General features: G+C 39.7%; 1 protein-coding gene and 1 non-coding gene across 4 annotated transcripts in view; one reads left to right on the forward strand and one right to left on the reverse strand.

Annotated features, from left to right (window-relative positions):
* The window catches only part of MED13L (mediator complex subunit 13L), a 251,722-nt gene that overhangs the window by 207,510 nt on the left and 22,308 nt on the right, over nt 1-21,904 (forward strand). For 2 of the 3 annotated variants that reach the window (XM_024758571.1, XM_024758573.1), the window contains 8 exons: nt 236-360; nt 3,147-3,246; nt 8,478-8,698; nt 8,991-9,196; nt 13,413-14,350; nt 18,540-18,719; nt 19,336-19,559; nt 21,399-21,591. In XM_024758571.1, coding sequence (XP_024614339.1) covers nt 236-360; nt 3,147-3,246; nt 8,478-8,698; nt 8,991-9,196; nt 13,413-14,350; nt 18,540-18,719; nt 19,336-19,559; nt 21,399-21,591 — 2,187 coding nt within the window. The remainder of the gene's footprint in view (nt 1-235; nt 361-3,146; nt 3,247-8,477; nt 8,699-8,990; nt 9,197-13,412; nt 14,351-18,539; nt 18,720-19,335; nt 19,560-21,398; nt 21,592-21,904) is intronic. The other variant, XM_024758572.1, reaches the window with a different exon arrangement.
* On the reverse strand, nt 9,826-9,933 carry LOC112408871 (U6 spliceosomal RNA). Its single transcript, XR_003005029.1, has one exon. It is a non-coding gene; the product is annotated as a U6 spliceosomal RNA (small nuclear RNA).

Here is a 21,904-nt window from a genome sequence, read left to right on the forward strand (position 1 = left end):
ATGCTTCTCTATTTAAAATTATATCCTTATTGTAATAGCAATAATTTGATCTCATCTTTAATCTATTCTTCAGTTCCTTTCAAAACTGATAAACGTATTTGGCAGTAATTGTCGCTAAATTTAACCGAAAACATAGGGAAACAGTTGGCAGGCAGGGCTTGCTCGTTGTCCTCTCCTCGCTCCTTCTCCCTTGATGAAGTTGCTCATTCTGTGCCTTTTGCCTCCTTTCCCACAGATGTTCGGCAGGATAGTGCTGCTGGCAGGGCTGGCTCCAGTAGCCTCACACAGGTGACAGATCTGGCGCCTTCCCTTCATGACTTAGACAACATCTTTGACAATTCTGATGACGACGAACTTGGGGTGAGTCTGCTGTGGCTACACAAACAAAAATTCACTTAAGTGCATGGACTTATATCAGTGTTTCAGTATTTCTTTATAGTTTGGTCTCCTGGATTGGGGGCTCTTATTTCAGGTTCTGAATGTTCTTCAAAAACGTTTGTATACCTTGAAAGGATTCTAAAAGTTATTAGTGTAGTCTGTAATACCCCTTGGGTTTTGTTTGTTGATGGCTTTTTTTCCATTAGTGTTATTCCTGTTGTAAATATTAAAATCTTACACATTTAAAAAAAAATCCTTCTCAATATCATGAGACTAACAGGAATGTATTATGTAGTCCCTTTAGCTCAGATTTTAAAAATAATGCCCATATAACTTTCTATTCATCTAATAAGTCATAGGTTAGTCAGCATTTTGAGAGAGATTACAAGTGCGATATATATACTTTTTAGGATTATAGCATCATAAGTTGGGAGATAGAATTTATACACATAGACGTTAAATAATACAAGGCGTCATATGATGAAAGTGACAGATAAGAATTTATAATTCTCTGGAGAGTAACTCAGCTAAGTCAGGAAATTTGTGTCCTCGTCCTCCTAACCAACCCTGTACCTTTGTGCAAATAAAAGTGCCTGTTATCTCTGGGGGACCTAGAGATGAGTAAGATAGGCCCCTCTTCAAGGAGGTCAGTTTATTAGTTTATTTTTCTTTCATTTATGTGTTTACTTTCCCATCTATCCAGTTTACATGTATTCGTTAATCATTTATTGATCAGTTCCTTTGTGGCAGGTACTCTAGGTTTACAGATACAATTAAATTACCACTCTTATACTTGAGATACTCACAGACTTCAGGAGAAATAGCATATAAATAAAGTTAAAAATATACTGAGTCCTCTGAGGGCAGTAATTGACCTGAATCTAAAGATGCTACATGTTCAAGTGCAACATGACAGGCAAGCAGTGTCTAAGTAAAGGCTTGAAGGTTAAGTAGGAATCAGATTTCTACAGCCCCTTCTCACTTTAAAATAAAATGTATCCGATTAACAGATATTGTACACCATTACTATTCTAAGTACTTAGAAGATGAGGAGATAATAATGACCTCAAAGAACAAAATTGACTTGAAATGTGGAATGACTAGGTTAGGGGGAGGCAGGGGAGGAATGTTACTTTGAGCCTGGAAGGAGCCTTGGTTAAGCTACAAGAATGAACTAGCTGGGCTTTGGGGGACAGTGTGCACATGGATCTGTTTTCTGAATGGAGGGTAAAGATTGGTGGGGCTGGGAAGGCTTGTGGCCACTCTTAAGGCTTTAGACTTCAAACTGTGCTGGTAATGTGCCCTTCTGGAGGCTGCTGAGTGTGGAACTGACCTGGTAGAAGTGAGTGTCGTTTTCCATCAGTCCGATACACGAAAGCAGGCGTACTATTTGGTAACTCGTTGGATTGAAACATGAGGACCGAAAATCGGGCAGTGGCTGCATGAAGGGAAAGGACATGGCAATGTGAAAAACTTCAGTAGAGGAAATGACACGTTTCCTTATTCTGTGACCCAGGCATTGGAGATCCTTTTTGAACTTGACTGTCTCCATTAAGCCATGCATTATCTAGGATTGGTTTTAACGAGGGCTAGTTCAGATGCTTTGGTGTGGGGACGGTGGGAAGAAAGTATGAAAAGTAAAGGAATCAAAGGGAAGTAGGAAGGGAGATGTAAGAAAAGAAAAGAAACAAACCGTAGAGTAGCCTGGTTTCTGTTCACAGCCACCATCCCTAGTGATTGCTGTGCTCTGAGCCATTGTCCTTACTCTCTGTATAAATTATGAATTACTATTGGACTAAAGGAATAAATGTTTACTCTGTTGTTTGAATGTATTGTTAGTAATGTTAATGTGCAAAGGAGATTGGACATTGTTTATCGAATTTTCATTTCTCTGAAATGATTGTTTCTACTTTGAGTTCTCGCCTGACATTTAATCAAGGGAACAGTTTACCTTAGAGTCATTTTACTAATTCAACTTATTAGTAACTGGAATTGAGAGACTGTTGTCCAAGTTTTCATCTCATAGGTTTTAAAGTTAGTTTTATATGTTTCAACTCTATGATATTGAATACGTGTACATAAATAAAAGACCTTCTATTTGTGAGAATCTTTTTGCTTTATTTTATCTTGCCATCAGTTCATTTGAGTTCTTAAAGATAATCTTGCTTACTAAAGGACTTAATTTGTTTTGAATAACAAATCAGAGAAAAACCTTCTCTGTGCATTTCAATAATTTTGTGAGATAAGGTTATTTTTCATGAAGATGAACAGTAACTGTAGAAATAGGAATAGGAGATACGTATTTTTATGTGGTGAAAAATAAAAGAATAATAGTTTGGGAGGGCTTGAGGTCCTCCCTTTTAGCTGCCTGCTTCCAAACAGAAGGAAAACCAGACTGATAACCAGTCACTACTTGGAGGCACCACCCTAATGTGATTATTGTGTCCCTGAAACTGCGTCTCTAATGACCTGGGTGGGAAGATTTGCTGAAGGTCTGCAAGCTCTGCTTTGATGGCACAGTCTGCTCTCACCAGATCCATGACAAGAAGACTCAGTCAGTCTGTTTCTCATACTTGACAAGCTTGTAACCATCTCTTCTGTGTCACTGTCTGCTGGTATTTCTAGAAGTTCACCTGATGAATGCTATGTAAGGAAGCATCTTTCCTTTATTTTAAAATATCAATAGGCGTACACTCTAAGGAACAGTGGACTCTCACCCTACTTACGTACAAATGTGTTGCTCCGCTTTAATAATAATCTGTTCTTAGGCTGTGTCACCTGCACTACGCTCATCAAAAATGCCTACGGTTGGGACAGAAGACCGCCCTCTTGGGAAGGATGGAAGAGCTGCTGTTCCTTACCCACCAAGTAAGAAAAGGAAACTGAGCTTCAGCTCAGTGCCTATAATTTACATATTATGTTTTCATACTCAGTGGTGCCTTGTCTGAGATTCCCCTCCTTCCCCTCCCCCCATTTTAACAGAATACTGGCGGTGAATTAAAACTTGTATAAATTGGTGTTCCTAAGGTGGCAGGCAGCTAAGAGACCCATTTAAATTTGAATTCCTTTTCCTTTTGTTTTCAAATTAACTTCTGTGGTTTAAAATGTGAAAAAACGTGTTTTAGGTTTATTTTTGCAATAGCCCTTTCCTAGTAGGATACATGCTGCATAGTGGTTTTCAGAGCAATATTGCACTGCAAGAGCTTGTGTAAAATGTTTCAGTTTTCATACATTTAATTCACACAAGGATAATGAATGTTTGTTTTCTGTGGTCCTTTTTCCAACAGATACTGAAGTTTTTGTGTTTCCTTAAGAGATCAACTAGTTTTATTATGTATGTGGACAAAAAGAGAAACTTGCTTTTCTCTACTTATTCTTTACCCTAAGAAACATTCTACAAGAGAAAAGAAAGTCAGGATAGCTTATATGGATACTCTGAAGCTGAAACAATTCCATTGCAAATCATTCTTTAATATCTTCTCATTAATTCAGCTGGTAATGAGAACAAATTGAGGGGAAAAACCACCATGTCATAGGGATGAGTCAAAAAGTTTTATGAACCTATAAATGTAGTGCTGATTTACTCAAATGTAGAAGTGTGAAGTATACAGAGATTGGATTTTGACAGCTTTAGTGGATCCATAGCTTTTTAAAATATGCAAAGCTTTCTCAAGCATGACATGTATGAAAATGAATGATGATAGCCAGCCAGTTGCTGTAGTTTTTTTTTAATTAAACATTTTTCTTTTTTTATTACTCTGCACTGCAGAATTTTACAAACATGAAACTCACAGATTAAAAGAAACATGATTAAAGTAGATTCATCTGGAATAGGGCAGATGAATGAATTTTTCCCTTGTATTTATTAAACCAGTTACTCCTGCTTTTTTTTGACATTAAGTGATATGTAGCAATGTTAAATGTTAAAATGTCTGATAATTTGTCCAAGATTATTTACTCACAAACCATCCTGCTAGTGGGTGTCATTACCCAGTAAAGTATATGGTGTACTCTCTCTTCTTTCTCTCATTTTTATTCCAAAAGAAATTGTTTCAAAAGGAAGCTACTCAGAATTTTATGATAAAGTACAGGTTATAAAAATTAATGAATTTGAAATATAGCAAAAATATTGGCATGAGGAAAATACAGATAAACCAAGGTCAAGAGGATCTTATTAATGTCTCAAAGTATGTGTGTGTAAGTGTGTGGGGGGGACACATACATAGTATTTCCTCCCAAGACATGGCAATGAAAATAGCATGGCAAGAAACTATCATCTCTGCAGTAGCTTACTGTACATGGAAATGGGAGACATATAATATGTAATGTCTAGAATAACACCATCCAACAGAAGTGCAGGGCTTCCCTGGTGGCGCAGTGGTTGAGAGTCCGCCTGCCGATGCAGGGGACACGGGTTTGTGCCCCGGTCCGGGAAGATCCCACATGCCGCGGAGCGGCTGGGCCCGTGAGCCATGGCCGCTGAGCCTGCGCGTCCGGAGCCTGTGCCCCGCAACGGGAGAGGCCACAACAGTGAGAGGCCCGCATACCGGAAAAAAAAAAACAAAAAAAACCCACAACAGAAGTGCAAGGTAAGCCACAAAGGAGGGCCACATAAGTAATTTAAAATTTTCTAATAGTTACATTAAAAAAGTAAAAAGAATCATGTGAAATTAATTTAAATAATATATTTTAACTCAGTGTATCCAAAACATTGTCATTTTTATATGTAGTCAGCATAAAAATATTGAGATGTTTTACATTCCATTTTTGTACTAACTGTTTGGAATCTGGGGTATATTTTATACATGCAGCTCATCTCAGGTTGGATGGGGCCCATTTTGAATGCTCTGTAGCCATGTGGCTAGTGGATACTGTGTTGGACACCATAGATCCATAATTATTCATTTGTGTATATAATAATGAAAGAAAGCGACACACAGTATCAGTGAGGTTTAGTTTAGTATCAAGTCTGTGTTAAGATAGTATTGTGTTATATTAATTAAAACAAGTGTTTTTCTTAGGTTTTATTGTTAACCAGTCACTTACGAATTTTTGTCTTTGAAAGCATGTCAATTTTGAAGTATGGGTCTTTGAGGAGGCAAAATGAAAGAGTTGGACATTTTATTCTACAAGAACACTTACTGGGCTTCCCTGGTGGCGAAGTGGTTGAGAGTCCCCCTGCCAATGCAGGGGACACGGGTTCGTGCCCTGGTCTGGGAGGATCCCACATGCCGCGGAGCGGCTGGGTCCGTGAGCCATGGCTGCTGAGCCTGCGCGTCCGGAGCCTGTGCTCCACAATGGGAGAGGCCACAACAGTGAGAGGCCCGTGTACCACAAAAAACAAACAAAAACACTATTTGTGAGGGACTCTGCTAGGTGCTCTGGGCTGGGAAGAATACTGAGAAATTAGTGATGATGCTTTTGTTGGAGGGCTTCTGTCTTGTGCATAAATACTTGATGTTCAGAATAGGAGATGGTTGGTGTCCTTAATGGTGAGCTCCTGCTGAAGGGCAGTGATTCTTGAGAATAGGTGGGTATAAGTAAGTGGAGCATTGTGGGAAAGACATGTCAACTCCAGTCCATCCTGGTAGCTGTTCCCCACACTCACTTTAGTCATTTTATGGGAAGAAAATTGAACAGGCAAGCCATGTATTTCTACTTTGGAGGACCAGAATGTTTCTCTGGGTTTCTATTTTCTTTCTGCCTTACCCACTTTGAGTCCAGTTCCCTGTTTTTCATCTCAAAACTTAGGGTGATTTCTTTTCAGAAATTCATTCCCTGTGACTGAACAGCATTTCCATCTTTTTCTAATCAAACCAAAATTGGGAGGAAGGACTAATTATTGCTGACTCTCATCACTTTATGAGTGTTTAGATGTACCTATAGCAAAGTGTTTACTTCAGTGCATACTTTATCTCATTTAATGTGCAAAAAAAAAATGAGGGAAATATTATTCTCATTTTGTAGATGAGGAAATTGAAGCTAGAGAGGTTAAGAGTCTTCCTGAAGAATATCTGATAATAAGAATGGTGAAGACCACTTTTTAACGTGAATCTCTGGCAGGTGGAATCTCATTTCATCCATGCTTTTTGTGTATGTTCTCTTTTACCTTTGACAAAAATTATCAAGGTGGCTGAGGCTTTGTAAACTGAGATACATAACTGTGTTAGGTAACATCAAAGAAGTTGAGTAGCCCTGAATGGAAAATGTGTTTATTACATTTCTTAGGGAAGATTTAAAAAATTTAATAAAATAATTTGAGGACAAAATTTTGTACCACAGCCCAAATACTTAATAAATTAAGGAAAGGCTGTGTTGAAGTTCACTGTCATTTTAACTCAAAGTGAATTTATATAGTTTCATATTTTCCAAGTACTTTGTTAATTAAGATTTGTCATGTAATATGAGTTTGAAGATTTTATGAAGCAGACTTGTGGTTTAAAATACTCCACTTACAAATTAATTTATATTAAAATTGACCAGGAGCTGCTCTTTGGCTTGGGAAAAGGTATAGGGACTAGAAGTTAAAGATGATGAATGTATTTCAACTTTATATTTTGAATGTACTTCAACTTTATATTAAAGTCTTCAGCCTTGTTTTAAAAAAAATGTGTTGATCTGGTTGGTGCTACATCTGAAGAGCTGTTTTTCAGCCACAGAACTTATCAATTATATAATCTGTCCAATGGTTCTATGATAGTTTCTGGCTTGGCTTGTATCCCTAATTCTGTGAATTGTTGTATGTTCTTAAGGGTAAAATACTGTCACAGCAAGGTGACTTGAAGATCAACTTGGGGGTTGTAGGTTTTCTTCTTCTTTTCTGTCTTTTAAAAATTTTTTTCCTTAGCAGCAGCAGGTACCATTTTGTCTAATGAAATCTCATACAGAATTGTATTGTAGAAAATAAATAGAAGTGCAGCTTCTCTTAATGGAAGTGAAAGTTTAGATCTGAAACCCTGCCTGTTGGCCTTGTTCTCCCCTTGCTGGCCCCTGAGGCCAAGAGCGGGTAAATTATTCAGGATTATATAGTTGTTTAACTAGGAAACATGGTAAAAATTGTCTAATGCAGAGGTTCTCACCTTTCCTCTGCTCCATATCATGGAGGCTTTCCCTTCCCCCCATAAACAAAGGAAAGAAAGCAAGCCTAATGAGAATCACACATCTAGTCAAGCCTTCCCTTTTAGATGATGGAACTGAGGCCCTGAGGGAGGAAGTGACCAGACCACAGCAGCGCTGTGCTGGGAGCACGTGGGTTGGGGAACCCAGCCCACTGCAGCTTCTCTGTACAGCTCTACCTTAGACTCTAGCTCAGGTCAGAGCATGGTACAGCTATTCTTTATTAATTTCTGATTCAGAGCTGTAAGTCATATTAAGATCTGTTCAGTGGTTACTGTTTACCTGTTTAAATATTGAAGTTGCTAGAAAGAGCAATGTAATTGGAAATTGGGACACCAGATATGATTCCAAATCACTGATTTGAACTTGTGGCTCCAAATGTGTAAATAAATTTGCTGTACAGGACACCCCCTAGTGGCCAAATTTCACAACCGCAACTTGCATTTCATTGCATACACTCCTACTTAAGAATCAGTCCCTTAATGAGACACTATTAGTGATGATGGTTAACCCAATGTATATAACAATGATTTTTTTTTAAAGGTTGAGAATCACTGATCTAAGTATTTCTTAAAAGGTACTTTTTTTCCCAGCTGATTTTCAATAAATTGTCTTTTGGTTCTAGATAGGATTATTAACCCTGACTATGAAGTTTCATCTCCTTAGATTTTTCAGGGAATCAGTTGTTGGAAGAAAAAATGTATGTTATGTAGACTTTGTTCACATAATTAATGTGAAGCCAAATCCTAAAGCATCAAGAGGATAGTGATAAAGTTGCAGCAAAGGATAATTTCCTGCTGATGGCCTTCTTCTTAGATACTTCCATTATTAATAGTCTATTATGTAACTGATATGACCATTCAGTCAGCATTATTTCTGATGCCAACTAGAGGGCCTGGCTATGAACTAGGTTGTTTTCTTTTTTTTAGAAGTCAGGCCTGTTACAAATTTTTTTTTCTTATTTTTTATCTTTATTTTTTTAGCAGTTGCAGACCTGCAAAGGATGTTCCCCACCCCTCCTTCTTTGGAACAGCACCCTGCATTTTCTCCTGTGATGAATTATAAAGATGGAATCAGTTCAGAGACAGTGACAGCATTAGGCATGATGGAGAGCCCTATGGTCAGTATGGTTTCAACACAGCTTACTGAATTCAAAGTGGAAGTGGAAGACGGGTTAGGAAGTCCCAAGCCAGAGGAAATAAAGGTAATTGCCAATATATTAGTTATACAAAGACAGGGTGGTTTGAAAGCAGATTTTTATACAACTTCTTTAAAATAGTATTGTCTGTATGCCATGTATACATAAGTTCCTAAGAGTTCTCTGAATTAGGTCATGAGGTAATTATAGTGTTTTGATTAAGTTAAAATTTTGGCTTTAGCATTTTTCTGTTGATCAGATAAAAGAGAAGTATTGAATTATAGTGATTTTTTTGCTATTGTGGTGTATCCTAAAGTTGTTTCCCAGCATTATCACCAGCCCCACTTTGTTGTCACAGGACTTTTCGTATGTGCACAAAGTTCCAACTTTACAACCTTTTGTGGGATCCTCCATGTTTGCTCCACTGAAAATGTTGCCGAGCCAATGCCTGCTACCTCTGAAGATTCCTGATGCCTGTCTGTTTCGGCCTTCGTGGGCAATCCCTCCTAAAATTGAACAACTGCCCATGCCACCTGCAGCCACTTTCATTAGAGATGGCTACAAGTATGTGCTGGGATTGTGTCGAGTTATCTGCTGTATTTAATATGATTGTTTAAAACATCTTTACTGAAGTATAATTGCTTTACAATGGTGTGTTAGTTTCTGCTTTATAACAAAGTGAATCAGCTATACATATACATATATCCCCATATCTCCACCCTGTTGCGTCTCCCTCCCACCCTCCCTATCCCACCCCTCTAGGTGGTCTCAAAGCACCTAGCTGATCTCCCTGTGCTATGCGGCTGCTTCCCACTAGCTATCTGTTTTACATTTGGTAGTGTATATGTGTCCATGCCTCTCTGTCACTTCGTCCCAGCTTACCCTTCCCCCTCCCCGTGACCTCAAGTCCATTCTCTATGTCTGTGTCTTTATTCCTGTCCTGCCCCTAGGTTCTTCACAACCTTTTTTTTTTTTAGATTCCATATATATGTGTTAGCATACAGCATTTGTTTTTCACTTTCTGACTTCCTTCACTCTATGACAGACTCTAGGTCCATCCACCTCAGTGCAAATAACTCAATTTCGTTTCTTTTTATGCCTGAGTAATATTCCATTGTATATATGTGCCACACCTTCTTTTTTGTTTGTTTTTTTGTTTTGTTTTAATAGTTCTATAGTGATCTTCTTTTTTGAAGTATTTATTTATTTATTTATTTTTAACATCTTATCCTTGCGCAGGGGCCATGCTAATCTTCTCTGTATCGTTCCAACTTTAGTATATCTGCTGCCGAAGCGAGCACTGTGCCACATCTTCTTTATCCATTCAGCTGTCGATGGACACTTAGGTTGCTTCCTGATTTTTATCTTAACTAAATATTTACTTTAAATGATCACAGCATTTCATTTGAAACTTTCCTTTATTGGCCATTCATGTTTTCGTGCATATTATTTTCTGTTGAAAATATACGTTGAAAATTTTCTAAACTAAATTTCATATACATGGAAAAATTAAGGTTATTTGTATAGAGAGCCATGATGTTCATGGTCATTCAGTGTGAAATCAGTGTCTATCACAGAATCAAGCATTAGTTAGAGTGGGTAATATTTTTAGGGTGACGGTGGTAAGTACTTTGTTTTATATAATTTGATGATTTCAAATGTGTTTACTTAAGGCACTTTAAAATGAAGTATTCACATGATAATTTCTCTGTTACTGACACCATGTCATGTAAGAAAGCAGCAACAGAATGGTGCTATGATACGGGGGAAGGAAAAGGAAGTGTTTATTGTAGCTTGGACATGTTTCATACTGTCGCCAAAAAAGTTCTTACTGCAACAGTGTAGAATCAGTTTCCCCTTTGAGTGATAATTTCTTAATAAAATAATTTAAATTCCATAAAATAAAAGGCCACAAACTCAAATTTCTGTCAGGACCAGGTAAGCAATATGTGGATGAAATGGACTGGGCAAAGCAGAAGACTTGGCACTACTGATGCTCGGCATCATTGAGAAGAGGCAGTGGGAGCGAGCAGGGTCAATGATGAACTGTTGAGAGTACACCCCTTTTAAAGGGACTTTTTTTTTTTTTTTTTTTGCTATTTAAATACAGGGAATTGGAGACCTGGAATTAAATGTGTCAATGTATTTCCGTTTTAAAAATGTTGACAGTTGCGAATTCCCTGGTGGTCCAGTGGTTAGGATTCGGTGCTTTCTTTCACTGCCTAGGGCACAGGTTCAATCCCTGGTCAGGAAACTAAGATCCTGCAGTTGACAGTTAATCCAGAGTTACATTCTAGGAGCTAAGAAAAATTTATGATCTAGGTCCAGTCTGTGGGCTACTTCTTTGTGACCTCATATAAATATCATCTTGATGAAATCAAGTTTAATTTTATAAACAGGCTTTATGCTTGTGTATATAAAGTCTGTATGGGAATGAAAAAGTGTGGCAGAGAAGTGGTTTAAAAGAACCTTAGAGTTGGGGAAGTACAGCTATAGGGCTGTACAGTCATAGGGCTCAGATTCCTGCCTTTTTTGTTCAGTCTCTGTATGGCCTTAAATGATCATTTTACTGGTTCTTCCCTTCTTTAAAATGGGGTTATCTTGCCCTACTTCCCGCATAAGATTTTTTCTGAGAACTCTGAGTATTTCCACAACCACCAGCAGTGTGAAAGCATGTGTTCAAAGCACCCTGGATGGGAGGGCCTGGCTAGTTCTCTGCTGCTGGTCTCCAGTTGTGCCCTAGCTTATTTAATCTGAGACTGGTCCAGCACAGCTAGAGCGACTAGTACCCCAGGAGTTAGCAGGCCATTTGCAAGTAGTGCAACAGCTTCCGAACCCATTCCACAGCTTAATCTCTTACACACACAAGCTTCTCACACAGTGACATGCAACCCATTGCTGTTTGATGGTTTCAGTAACAAACAATTTAGATCATTGTTTAGATCTATCAGATCTATCATTTGCCACCCCAAAGATTCTTGGTATTCTAAACTGGTGCTGTTAATAGAACTGTCTCTGATGAAATAAGTGTTTGTATCTGCACCTTCCAGTGCGGCATCCACTACCCTTACGTTGTAGCTGTGCACCATTTGAAGTGTGGCTAGTTGAGATCAAGACTGAATTTTTATTTAAGTTGATTTAAATTCATCACATGGGGGTAGTGACTACCTCACTTACTGGACAGGACAGTTCTAGGCTATGGGAAATCCTCCTGCTGTGGTGTCCATCGCCCTGGACCCCCGCTTTATCACAGAGCACACCAGCACTCACTTGATGGCTGTCATACTTGCTGTGAGCTAACTTTTCTCCCTCGTTTTCACTGTTGCGTATGCAGCATCTAGCATGGGTTTGGTACCCAATGCATTTTTATTGAATGGGAAAAGTCAGGTTACTGTACAAGATAAACCATTTTTACTGCCTCGGGAGGAATTTAATTATTTCGCTTTTCAGTTAATCGTCATAGTTCCTTTTGTGATCTGAACTGCATAATAATTTGGGGGTTTTGTTGAACAGAAAAATTTGAAAGGAGTCCAATTAGACTCATATTACACACTTATTATTTTGGTCTCTGAGATAGCAGTGATTGCTGATCGAGGTTTCTGGGTCATTTGTTATCTGTATAAAAGATACCACTGGGCCTCAGATTTAACATTTCGTTGCAGTGACTGATTTGGATTTTCGGGTTGATAAGTTAGGCACAGCTGATTAAAAGTCATAAGAAAATGATTTGAAGAGCCGTTACTCTATGACATTCTTCTTTCAAATTATAAGTGAATGAATGCGTACTTTATTGGAGGGATATTTAGTTTAAGCACAGTATTAACAGATCTCAGAAGAATTTTAAGTATTTAAAAAATCTATTTCTTTTGATACCTTCTAACTGGAAAGAATAATCCTGCGCTGTTTTACATGTACATCTAAGAATACATATCAAGAAAATTTTATTACAATAATAAAATAGCAGAACATTGCAGACACTGTTTTGTTTTCCATGTGGCTATTCCAAAAAGAAGTCGCTGCTTATGAGAAAATAGGTAGCACAGTGTGATCAGTCTCTGGGAGCTAAAAATAATTGTGCTATATAATGCATGACATATTGAAAAATAAAAAAATGAACGAATTGCCTACCACCCTACAGAAATCTGTTAGAAGTTTGGAAACTGTGATGCAATGTCTATACTTCTGGGCAGCTACTTAACTAATACTAAGTCCTTTTAGCAGCATGTGTAGTATTTGTATTAATTGTAATATAGTACTGGCCAGTGGGTTTCCTCCTAAAATAGAATTCCCTCATGGTCACTCATTACTATAAAAATGCTAGCCTAGATAGGACTACATTTTGGAAATTAGAAAAATGTTAAATTTTCATGAGCATTTGATTATAACTACTTTAGAATCATATGTAGATTATAGCCTCAGAGAACAAGTACACTGGCAGAATTTCAATTTCAAAAAATGACAAAAATGTAATTGCAAATTAGATGGAAATTTCATCCTATGGTCTTCTAGCTACTTTGGCATCTGAGCTCAAGTGTTAAAGTTCTATTTAGTAGTTACAGGTTTTCAAAACTACATTGCCCAAATCCAGCATCATGTTTTCTTGTAAAAGTAGTTACAGTTCCCTCAAAAGATTAAGATGAGGCTTAATAGAAAACTGAATAAACCAAATGACAACGTGCATAAATAGGAAATGCACAGGCCAGGTTGGGGTGATTATGTGTGTATTCCAGCACCTGTGACCGGCCTCCCATTCTCACTTGGTGCTGTCTCTTTGTTGCAGTAATGTGCCTAGTGTCGGGAGCCTAGCAGATCCAGATTATCTGAACACACCACAGATGAACACCCCGGTGACGCTGAATAGCGCTGCCCCAGCCAGCAACAGTGGAGCAGGAGTTTTGCCATCTCCAGCAACACCTCGCTTCTCTGTCCCCACACCACGAACCCCCAGGACCCCAAGAACTCCCAGAGGAGGGGGCACTGCCAGTGGTCAAGGGTCTGTTAAATATGACAGCACCGATCAGGGGTCACCAGCCTCTACCCCCTCTACCACACGGCCTCTTAATTCTGTGGAGCCCGCCACCATGCAGCCAATTCCTGAAGCTCACAGTCTCTATGTGACTCTGATTCTTTCTGATTCCGTGATGAATATCTTTAAAGACAGAAACTTTGACAGCTGTTGCATCTGTGCCTGCAACATGAACATCAAAGGGGCGGATGTTGGGCTTTACATCCCCGATTCTTCCAATGAGGACCAGTACCGCTGTACCTGTGGGTTTAGTGCGATCATGAATCGCAAACTTGGTTACAATTCGGGACTCTTCCTGGAAGATGAGTTGGATATTTTTGGGAAGAATTCTGATATTGGTCAGGCTGCCGAAAGGCGCTTAATGATGTGTCAGACCACCTTCCTTCCGCAGATGGAAGGAGCCAGAAAATCCCAGGAGCCACCGATAAGCCTTCTCCTCCTCCTGCAGAATCAACACACACAACCTTTTGCTTCACTGAGTTTCCTGGACTACATTTCCTGTAACAATCGCCAAACTCTTCCCTGTGTGAGCTGGAGTTACGACCGGGTGCAAGCAGATAATAATGATTACTGGACGGAATGCTTTAATGCCTTGGAGCAGGGTCGGCAGTATGTGGATAATCCCACAGGTGGCAAAGTGGATGAAGCTCTGGTGAGAAGTGCCACTGTGCACTCTTGGCCTCATAGCAATGGTAGGTTTCCCAGAATACAAATTTGCTTTGAAAATTGTCTTGGTGTGATGATAACTTGCAAACTTTCTTTACTTTGTTATATATGACAAAATTTTAAATTTCATTTATTAAAAAATAGACATAACTAAAGTGAGAGCTATCTTGATATCACCCTAAAGTTAAGAACGGGGAGATGTTTTATATTGAAACACATTTAGAGAAGAGTAATTATTTTGTGGAAAAAAAGTTGTCTAGATTATACAAACTGATAATTTGCATACCCTTTCATGTTTAAGTCTTCTTTTTAGTTTAAGTTTATGCATTCTTCTGGGTCAAGTTTCCATGATACTTCTTCCAGGAAGCCTTCTATCCATTTACCAGAGTATTTTCTCTTTCCTCTGATTTCCCAGCATTTTGTGTCTCTGGTAACAATGATCACATTTTACTTTGCATTGTGGTTACTGGGGCACGTCACTGTCTTAAAAACTCCAGTTGATAGGGCTTCCCTGGTGGCGCGGTGGTTGAGAGTCCTCCTGCCGATGCAGGGGACACGGGTTTGTGCCCCAGTCCGGGAGGATCCCACATGCCACAGAGTGGCTGGGCCCGTGAGCCGTGGCCGCTGAGCCTGCGCGTCTGGAGCCTGTGCTCCGCAACGGGAGAGGCCACAACAGTGAGAGGCCCGCGTACCAGGGGAAAAAAAAAAAAAAAAACTCCAGTTGATAAACGTCTTTAGAGTTGGGCTCTAAGAGTGCTGAGCAGCAGCCTTGCTGTTCCCTTTCCTTATTGATTCACTATCTATGCTATAATGTGTCCTGAAGGGATAAAATGGTGAATGAAAGGGACAAGGTACCTGCCCTCAGGGACTTTCTAATCTATTTTGGAAATTGGATAAGCCTTCTCCTCCATCCTCCAATTAAATAATACGCTTATTTATTTAATTATTCGAATCAAATAAATAAATAAGCATATTATTACAAACCATTATAAGTGTTGAAATCACGGTATGTCAGGGGACACTTCCTTGAAGAAGCAGTAACATTTGAGATCCCAACGATGAGTACAGGTTAACTGGGTGACGAGGGAGGGGGCGGGGAGCCCTGTCCCAGGCAGAGGAGGGGCGCGTGCAATGGCCCAGCGTTATGTAGAGCGTGGGGCCTTCAGAGAACTCAGAGAAGCCTAGAGACCAGCAGCGCTAGCTTGTCAAGAGCCTTTTGAGACATGCTGGGCACTGGGTCTTCATCCGAAGAGTTTTAAGTCAATGATGGGTTTTACGAAGAGACATTGACATCAGATTTGTATAGTTAGGAAAAAATGTACTCTCTAAGGTAGGCTGTGGATTAGAAAATGGCGAGAATGGATTTGAGGAGACTGAGAAGTTCCTGCAGTAGATGAAATAAGAAACAGTAGCTTGGCTTAGTGTCTTAGCAAAGGAGATGGAAAAGAAGTGGAAACATTCAAGAGATGTTTGGGAAGTATTATTGCAGGACTTGGAAATGGGTTGGATTTGGGGGATCAGGGAGAGTGAGATATTAAGGAAGACACCCAGGTTTGTGACATGTATACTTGGACGGACAGTGGTGTCGTTCAAAGACAAGTGTACTGGGAGCTTCCCTGGTGACACATTGGTTAAGAATCTGCCTGCCAATGCAGGGGACACTGGTTCGATCCCTGGTCCGGGAAGATCCCACATGCCGTGGAGCAACTAGGCCCATGCGCCACAACTGCTGAGCCTGTGCTCTAGAGCCCGCGAGCCTAGAGCCTGTGCCCCGCAACAAGAGAAGCCACCACAATGAGAAGCCCGCGCACCGCACCGAAGGGTAGACCCTGCCTGCCACAGCTAGAGAAAGCCCGCACACAGCAACAAAGACCCAACACAGCCAAAAATAAATAAAATCATTTTAAAAAGATGAGTGTACTGGAGGAATATCAGGTCTGGGGAGAAAGGTCATAAATTGAGTTTTGGAAGTTTTAAAGATTTCTCTTGAGATATCCAGGTAGAGGTGTCAAGTAGACACTTGGGACTTCATGACCTGGAGCTCAGGGGAAAGGGAGTATATGGCACGTAGATGATAACCCAAGTCGGGAGCTCGGAGGAGGAGGAGAGCTCACTGGGGAGGAGGACTGTATGGAAAGAGAGGAGGGCCTGGGACAGAGCTTTACTGAGTTCTGCCACGTAACCAAGTTTCATGAACGAGAGCGTGGTCAACAGGCATTCAGATTCAGCCAGGCTTTTAAGCTAAGGATTAAACCAGTCTTTTGACCATGGTAAGAGCTGTTTCTGTAGACAGGGGTGAGCAGAGGCCGAGGTGGAAGAGTCTGTGTGTGAAAGAAACATGGACCCTGCTTCAGAATAGTCGTCAGTCTTGCAGGGGAGAAGGTTATATAAGCAAGGAGACTTCTTGGAGGTGGAGACTCCTGAGGAAGTATTTCAAGGGTCATACTCATTTTTATAACTGCTTAGGTTTAAGTAGAGTACCTTATACTTAGCAGGCCTTTAATTTCCGCTGCATGAATTTATGAATTAAACTCTTTCCCCTAAAGAATTGTGGGTGATTATCTTAGGTGGTTTCTTTTACTAGACAGTGGCCTTCAGGTAGAAAAACAGTCTGTGTGGGTGGATCAGTAGTGGCATCTTTGGATATGAAGAATAGCACATTTTTTTGTAGGCGAGATGTGGGTTCCAAATTCAGATGCTTGAAACTACCAGGCAGATGATGTAAATGAATGATGTGCAGATCCAGGTCTGCAAAAGTCAGCGACCTAAATCGTGTCGTTTCGCAATGTACTTTCTATTTTGTATGCACAGAAATAGAGTTCACAAAGAATTACTTCTACTTTTATTTTTCTCTAACGTGTGGTTCTCTTGGTGTGTCATTTTCCTACTTCTGATAGAGCCATGGATACAAGAGATACTTTACTTTTTCCTTTCCTATAAGAAGAAAAGAAGCACAGGCTTGAAGATCAAGGTGATAAATGCTGCTTCAGTCTCAGGCCAGCTGGGGTGGGGGGAGGCACGGGGGAGCGTCAAGAACTGTCTGAAGGGGACAGCTACTCCTTGGCTCCAAGTGGTGGTCATCCAGGAATATGATGGCCTCAGCCCCAGGGCTGTCAGGCAGTTTTCCAGTTTTTCAAGAGAAGCTGGAAATCCAGATTTGCATATGAAATTTCCTGAGAAATTCGTTCCAGATTGAAAAACAAAAACTCTGTGCCATCAAGTTGCAGCCTGTGTTTGATGTGGGGACACGTCTAAAAATGTCTTAAGACCCCTTTAGCACCCTGTGTTTCAGATTTAGTTGGTAAATAAACCACAGATTTCCATCCATGCCACTTTCCTAATCAGCTAGAAAAGCAAGAGGAATGAAAGGTCTTTAGGAACCCAGCTGTGCAGATTCATAGCTGACCATCTCCAGCTTAAGTAGTTCTTCCTTCAGATCTTTTTGAGAATTTGACGAGCATTCTGGACCTTCTCCCTTGGGGTAAAATACACCTGTGCTCATGCATGCATATGCAGTTTGGGGTGGAGTTTCAGAGGTTTTTCAAATTCTAGGTTAAGAAACCCTCTTTCAGGAAGAACATGTTCTGAAACCATGAATCTCCTACCTTCCTCTCTGTACAGATGAATTTCAGGCCTGTCATTGCCTCTGCCCTGTTTTCATGTGCCTCTGCCTGTGTAGAAGGTCATCTTTCTCTTTATGCATTTTGTATTTTGTGAAAATATTTTCATTAAGAGCAGTTTTTAAAGTTTTTAAAAGCTTCAAGTTCCTTTTTCCCACTCATCATATAATCAAAACATGGATTTTTGTAAATAAAAGTAATTAAGAAACTAAAAGTAAGAAACAATAATTAAGAAATTTTTGCCGCTCTCTTTTCTTAAGAACAACCTTGGAAACAAGTCTGTATGATTTTTAAAAGTTAGGCCTATCTACCTTTCCACTTTTAGGCAGTCCTGTAGTTAACCTCTTTTATATAGAGTAAACTATTTTCCCTTTTATTATTTCCAGTAATAAATAATAAACTATCTTCTACTTTAGAAGATTGTCTTTCCTCTTGACTCCTAAGTCGGGTATTTTAGAATCTACTGTAAGTGGACCCTGCTGCCAGTGATGTCTCTGTCGTGGAGTATAACTGAGGTCCACAATGATGGCAAGAAGAGGAGTGTGCCAGCCCCCCTTTATGATTCCCCTTCCTTTTCATTTCATTTCTCTTCCAGTGCTGGACATCAGCATGCTCTCCTCCCAAGATGTGGTCCGTATGCTGTTGTCCCTGCAGCCCTTTCTCCAAGACGCCATCCAGAAGAAGCGCACGGGCAGGACCTGGGAGAATATCCAGCACGTGCAGGGACCACTCACCTGGCAGCAGTTCCACAAAATGGCAGGACGGGGAACCTACGGTAGAATCCGTCCCCTGTTTAAATTCCTTCAGATTTTTGTTCTATGAAAAGCAGCTTTAGTTACTGTCAAGTTCTTCCCTCACTAACAAAATAGAACCTTTTTCCTCCTGACTATTAAGTTTTATAATCTGCCTGTTTTCCAGTAGTCAGTTTTGGAGATAATTTTTCTAAATGTCTTTGGCATAATCAAGGTCAGTGGGGCAGATAATCCCTAAATAGACCATTTGTTAGGGTCTCCTTATCTTCCTGGTCCTCACTGCATTTTCATCTGGATGAACTTCTGAACTAGTTCTGTCAGCTTCTTCATAGTCAGGATTATAGTGTGTATCTTAAAGGAAACGACATAGTGCTGTTTGGAAAACTAACTTTAACCTGCTCTAGTCTGCTCTCTGATCCTACTGAAACTTTATAAGCATGTTCTGACTCATTTAATTAAGGTTCTTCATCAGGGGCCATTTAATAAGAGGATTTGAAGAGTACTTTTAAGAGTATCATGTCAACCTACAATAAAATTTCTGATGCCAGAAATAAGACTAATGCACCAGAGAATTCTCAGTTGTCGAGGTTGTGGGAAACAGACCCTGAAGCACTTTCCTAAACTGCAATCTTGTTTTAGGTTCTGAAGAATCTCCTGAGCCGTTGCCCATCCCCACTCTGCTGGTAGGCTATGACAAGGACTTCCTCACCATCTCGCCATTCTCCTTGCCATTTTGGGAGAGGCTGTTGTTGGACCCATACGGGGGCCACCGTGATGTTGCCTATATTGTGGTGTGTCCAGAAAATGAGGCCTTGCTCGAAGGAGCCAAAACTTTTTTCAGGGACTTGAGCGCTGTATATGAGGTGAGAAGGATATGAAAGATGAAAATTGTTTGTATGATATGAGTCCTCAGGTTGTTTCTAGTTGTGACTAAATTTTAAAGAAAAAATATTTTCAAAGTAGGACTCAAAGAAAATTTTCACATAGTTGGAGGATGAAGAAAAGGATTACATTGGCAAGTTTTTCAAGGAGTACATTGCTTTCCCATGTTAGCTTTTATATTTTATTAGATTTAAAGATTTTCCTCTACCAGCCTTACCACCCATCTTAAAGTCCCGTCAGCTGTTTTTTCCCCATTTATGGGCTCAAGTTTAAAAGTATTACTCACCAGGGGATAGTGGTTGTTCAGAAGATGAGCTTTATGAAAAGAAAGCACATCTACTCTTGGGGTGGGCGGGGGCGGGGGGAGGAATTCCTGAAAACAGTATAAAAATGTTTAGCTTGAAAATTTCTGAATCATAATAAGTTTAATGACTCATGTCCCTGTTTTATTTAACACTCCATTCATCTTAATACTAAAATTTTGGTACAGATTAATAATGTGATAACCATAGTAATATAAAAGCCACTTAGATAATTTTATATATTTAGTACATAAATGCTTGTTACTTTTGAAAAATTAGAATCATGTCTGTCTTTGAAGAGTTAGTGCCACATTTCTTCTGCTAAAGTACATAGACATAAGGTTTTTGTACCTTATACTTCTGTTATCTTTATATTTGACAAGAATAAATGAAATTAGTATTTATAAAGTATTTAGAGCTGCGACAGGCATATTATAAGCATTACAAAAGTGTTTGCTAAATAAGATGCCAAGTTGAATTTCAAAAATACTCCATAACGGAACATTCACTATCTATAAGTGTATGAGTACACATGAAATAGTAAACTTATGTGTTGCTACCAAGAAGTGAGAAGATGCTAAAGTATGAGATAATGGCATCAATTAAGCCACTGAAGGAAATCCTTGGGTACAGTAATTTCTAAACAGTGCCTGGTTCACGATGCCTAATAATATTAAATCATAATTACCCTAACACAGAAAACTTGTCTAAGCAATCTTAAAGCCCAGCCTTTCTTTTGAGTGACGCTTTCAACATAAGTTCCAAAACATAAAAGGACTGCCAGATCATTTTAGGATTGCTCTTTTGGCAGTAATGCGTACCTGCTTCAGAAGAGTGTACACTAGAGAATTTTTAGGGGCTTGGTAAGCCTCCTGTTCATCAACTCTAGTGAGGGCTAATGATATGGACTCTTCTGCTGGTGAACAGGTAGCTAGGTAGCTTACTTTGTGCAGGCATATTAATTCTCTGCCATAAGCACCCACTTAATGTCCTGCACGTCAGTAACAGAATCTCATTGTGCTAAAACAACTATTTACTTTTAAAAAGTGATCAGCATATCCACTGTTTCCGTGGCCTTTGCTATTGGTGATCTCCAAATGTCTGTAACAATGTAACAGATGGCCCATAAAATTTTAATGTTATCTTATGGGAGAACATCATAAGTCGGGATTACTTAAGAGGTTTTAGTGGACATATGTCTCAGTCAGCCTAAGTAGGCAGGAATCTGGTTAATTCTTTATTTGACCGTTAGCAATCAGGTAGTGCTCAGCAATCTTCCCTTGTGCTGGAGGAAGTGGTTGGGGTGAAGAAACATTCATGAGAGACAGAGAACAGTTTCAGGTACATTATAATTACCAGAAGGGACCAGCATATAATGTTGGTTTGGTTGCGTGTGGTAACGCTAAAAGACAAAGGAAAATGCTTCCATGTGTATGGTCAAGGATCTCCGTGGTAACGATGTGTACTGAACGAAGGAGTGGTTCCTGTTGTAAACGGTGATCTGGTCTGTGCCGTCAGATGTGTAGGCTTGGACAGCACAAGCCTATCTGCAAAGTGCTGCGCGATGGGATCATGCGCGTGGGGAAGACCGTGGCGCAGAAGCTGGCGGAAGAGCTTGTGAGCGAGTGGTTTAACCAGCCATGGGGCAGCGAGGAGAGTGACAATCATTCCAGACTCAAACTTTATGCGCAAGTTTGCCGCCATCACCTAGGTAAATGGGGATGTATTTGGCAAAGTAGAATTTGAGAAATAGCAGATCATTCCCCCTGCTCCCTATTAGACATGCCACATTATACTTCTTTTGTCTTGGGAAATGTTAGTGTTCCATTACTGTATTTATTTAGGTCTAATTTCTGCATTCTAAGTAGTTAAATGCTAATTTTTATGTGCATGTATATTCTTTAAAAGCTATTTACAGTAGCCTAAGGAAGTCATATCTGATTTACTCCACATTTCGAAAATGTAGCAGCATGACTTGGTATTAACTGCTTTATTTTAACCCAGATTCCCAAGAGAATCTTAGA

Source organism: Neophocaena asiaeorientalis, unplaced genomic scaffold (assembly GCF_003031525.2).
Source record: "Neophocaena asiaeorientalis asiaeorientalis breed wild unplaced genomic scaffold, Neophocaena_asiaeorientalis_V1.1 scaffold77, whole genome shotgun sequence".
NCBI lineage: Eukaryota > Metazoa > Chordata > Mammalia > Artiodactyla > Phocoenidae > Neophocaena > Neophocaena asiaeorientalis.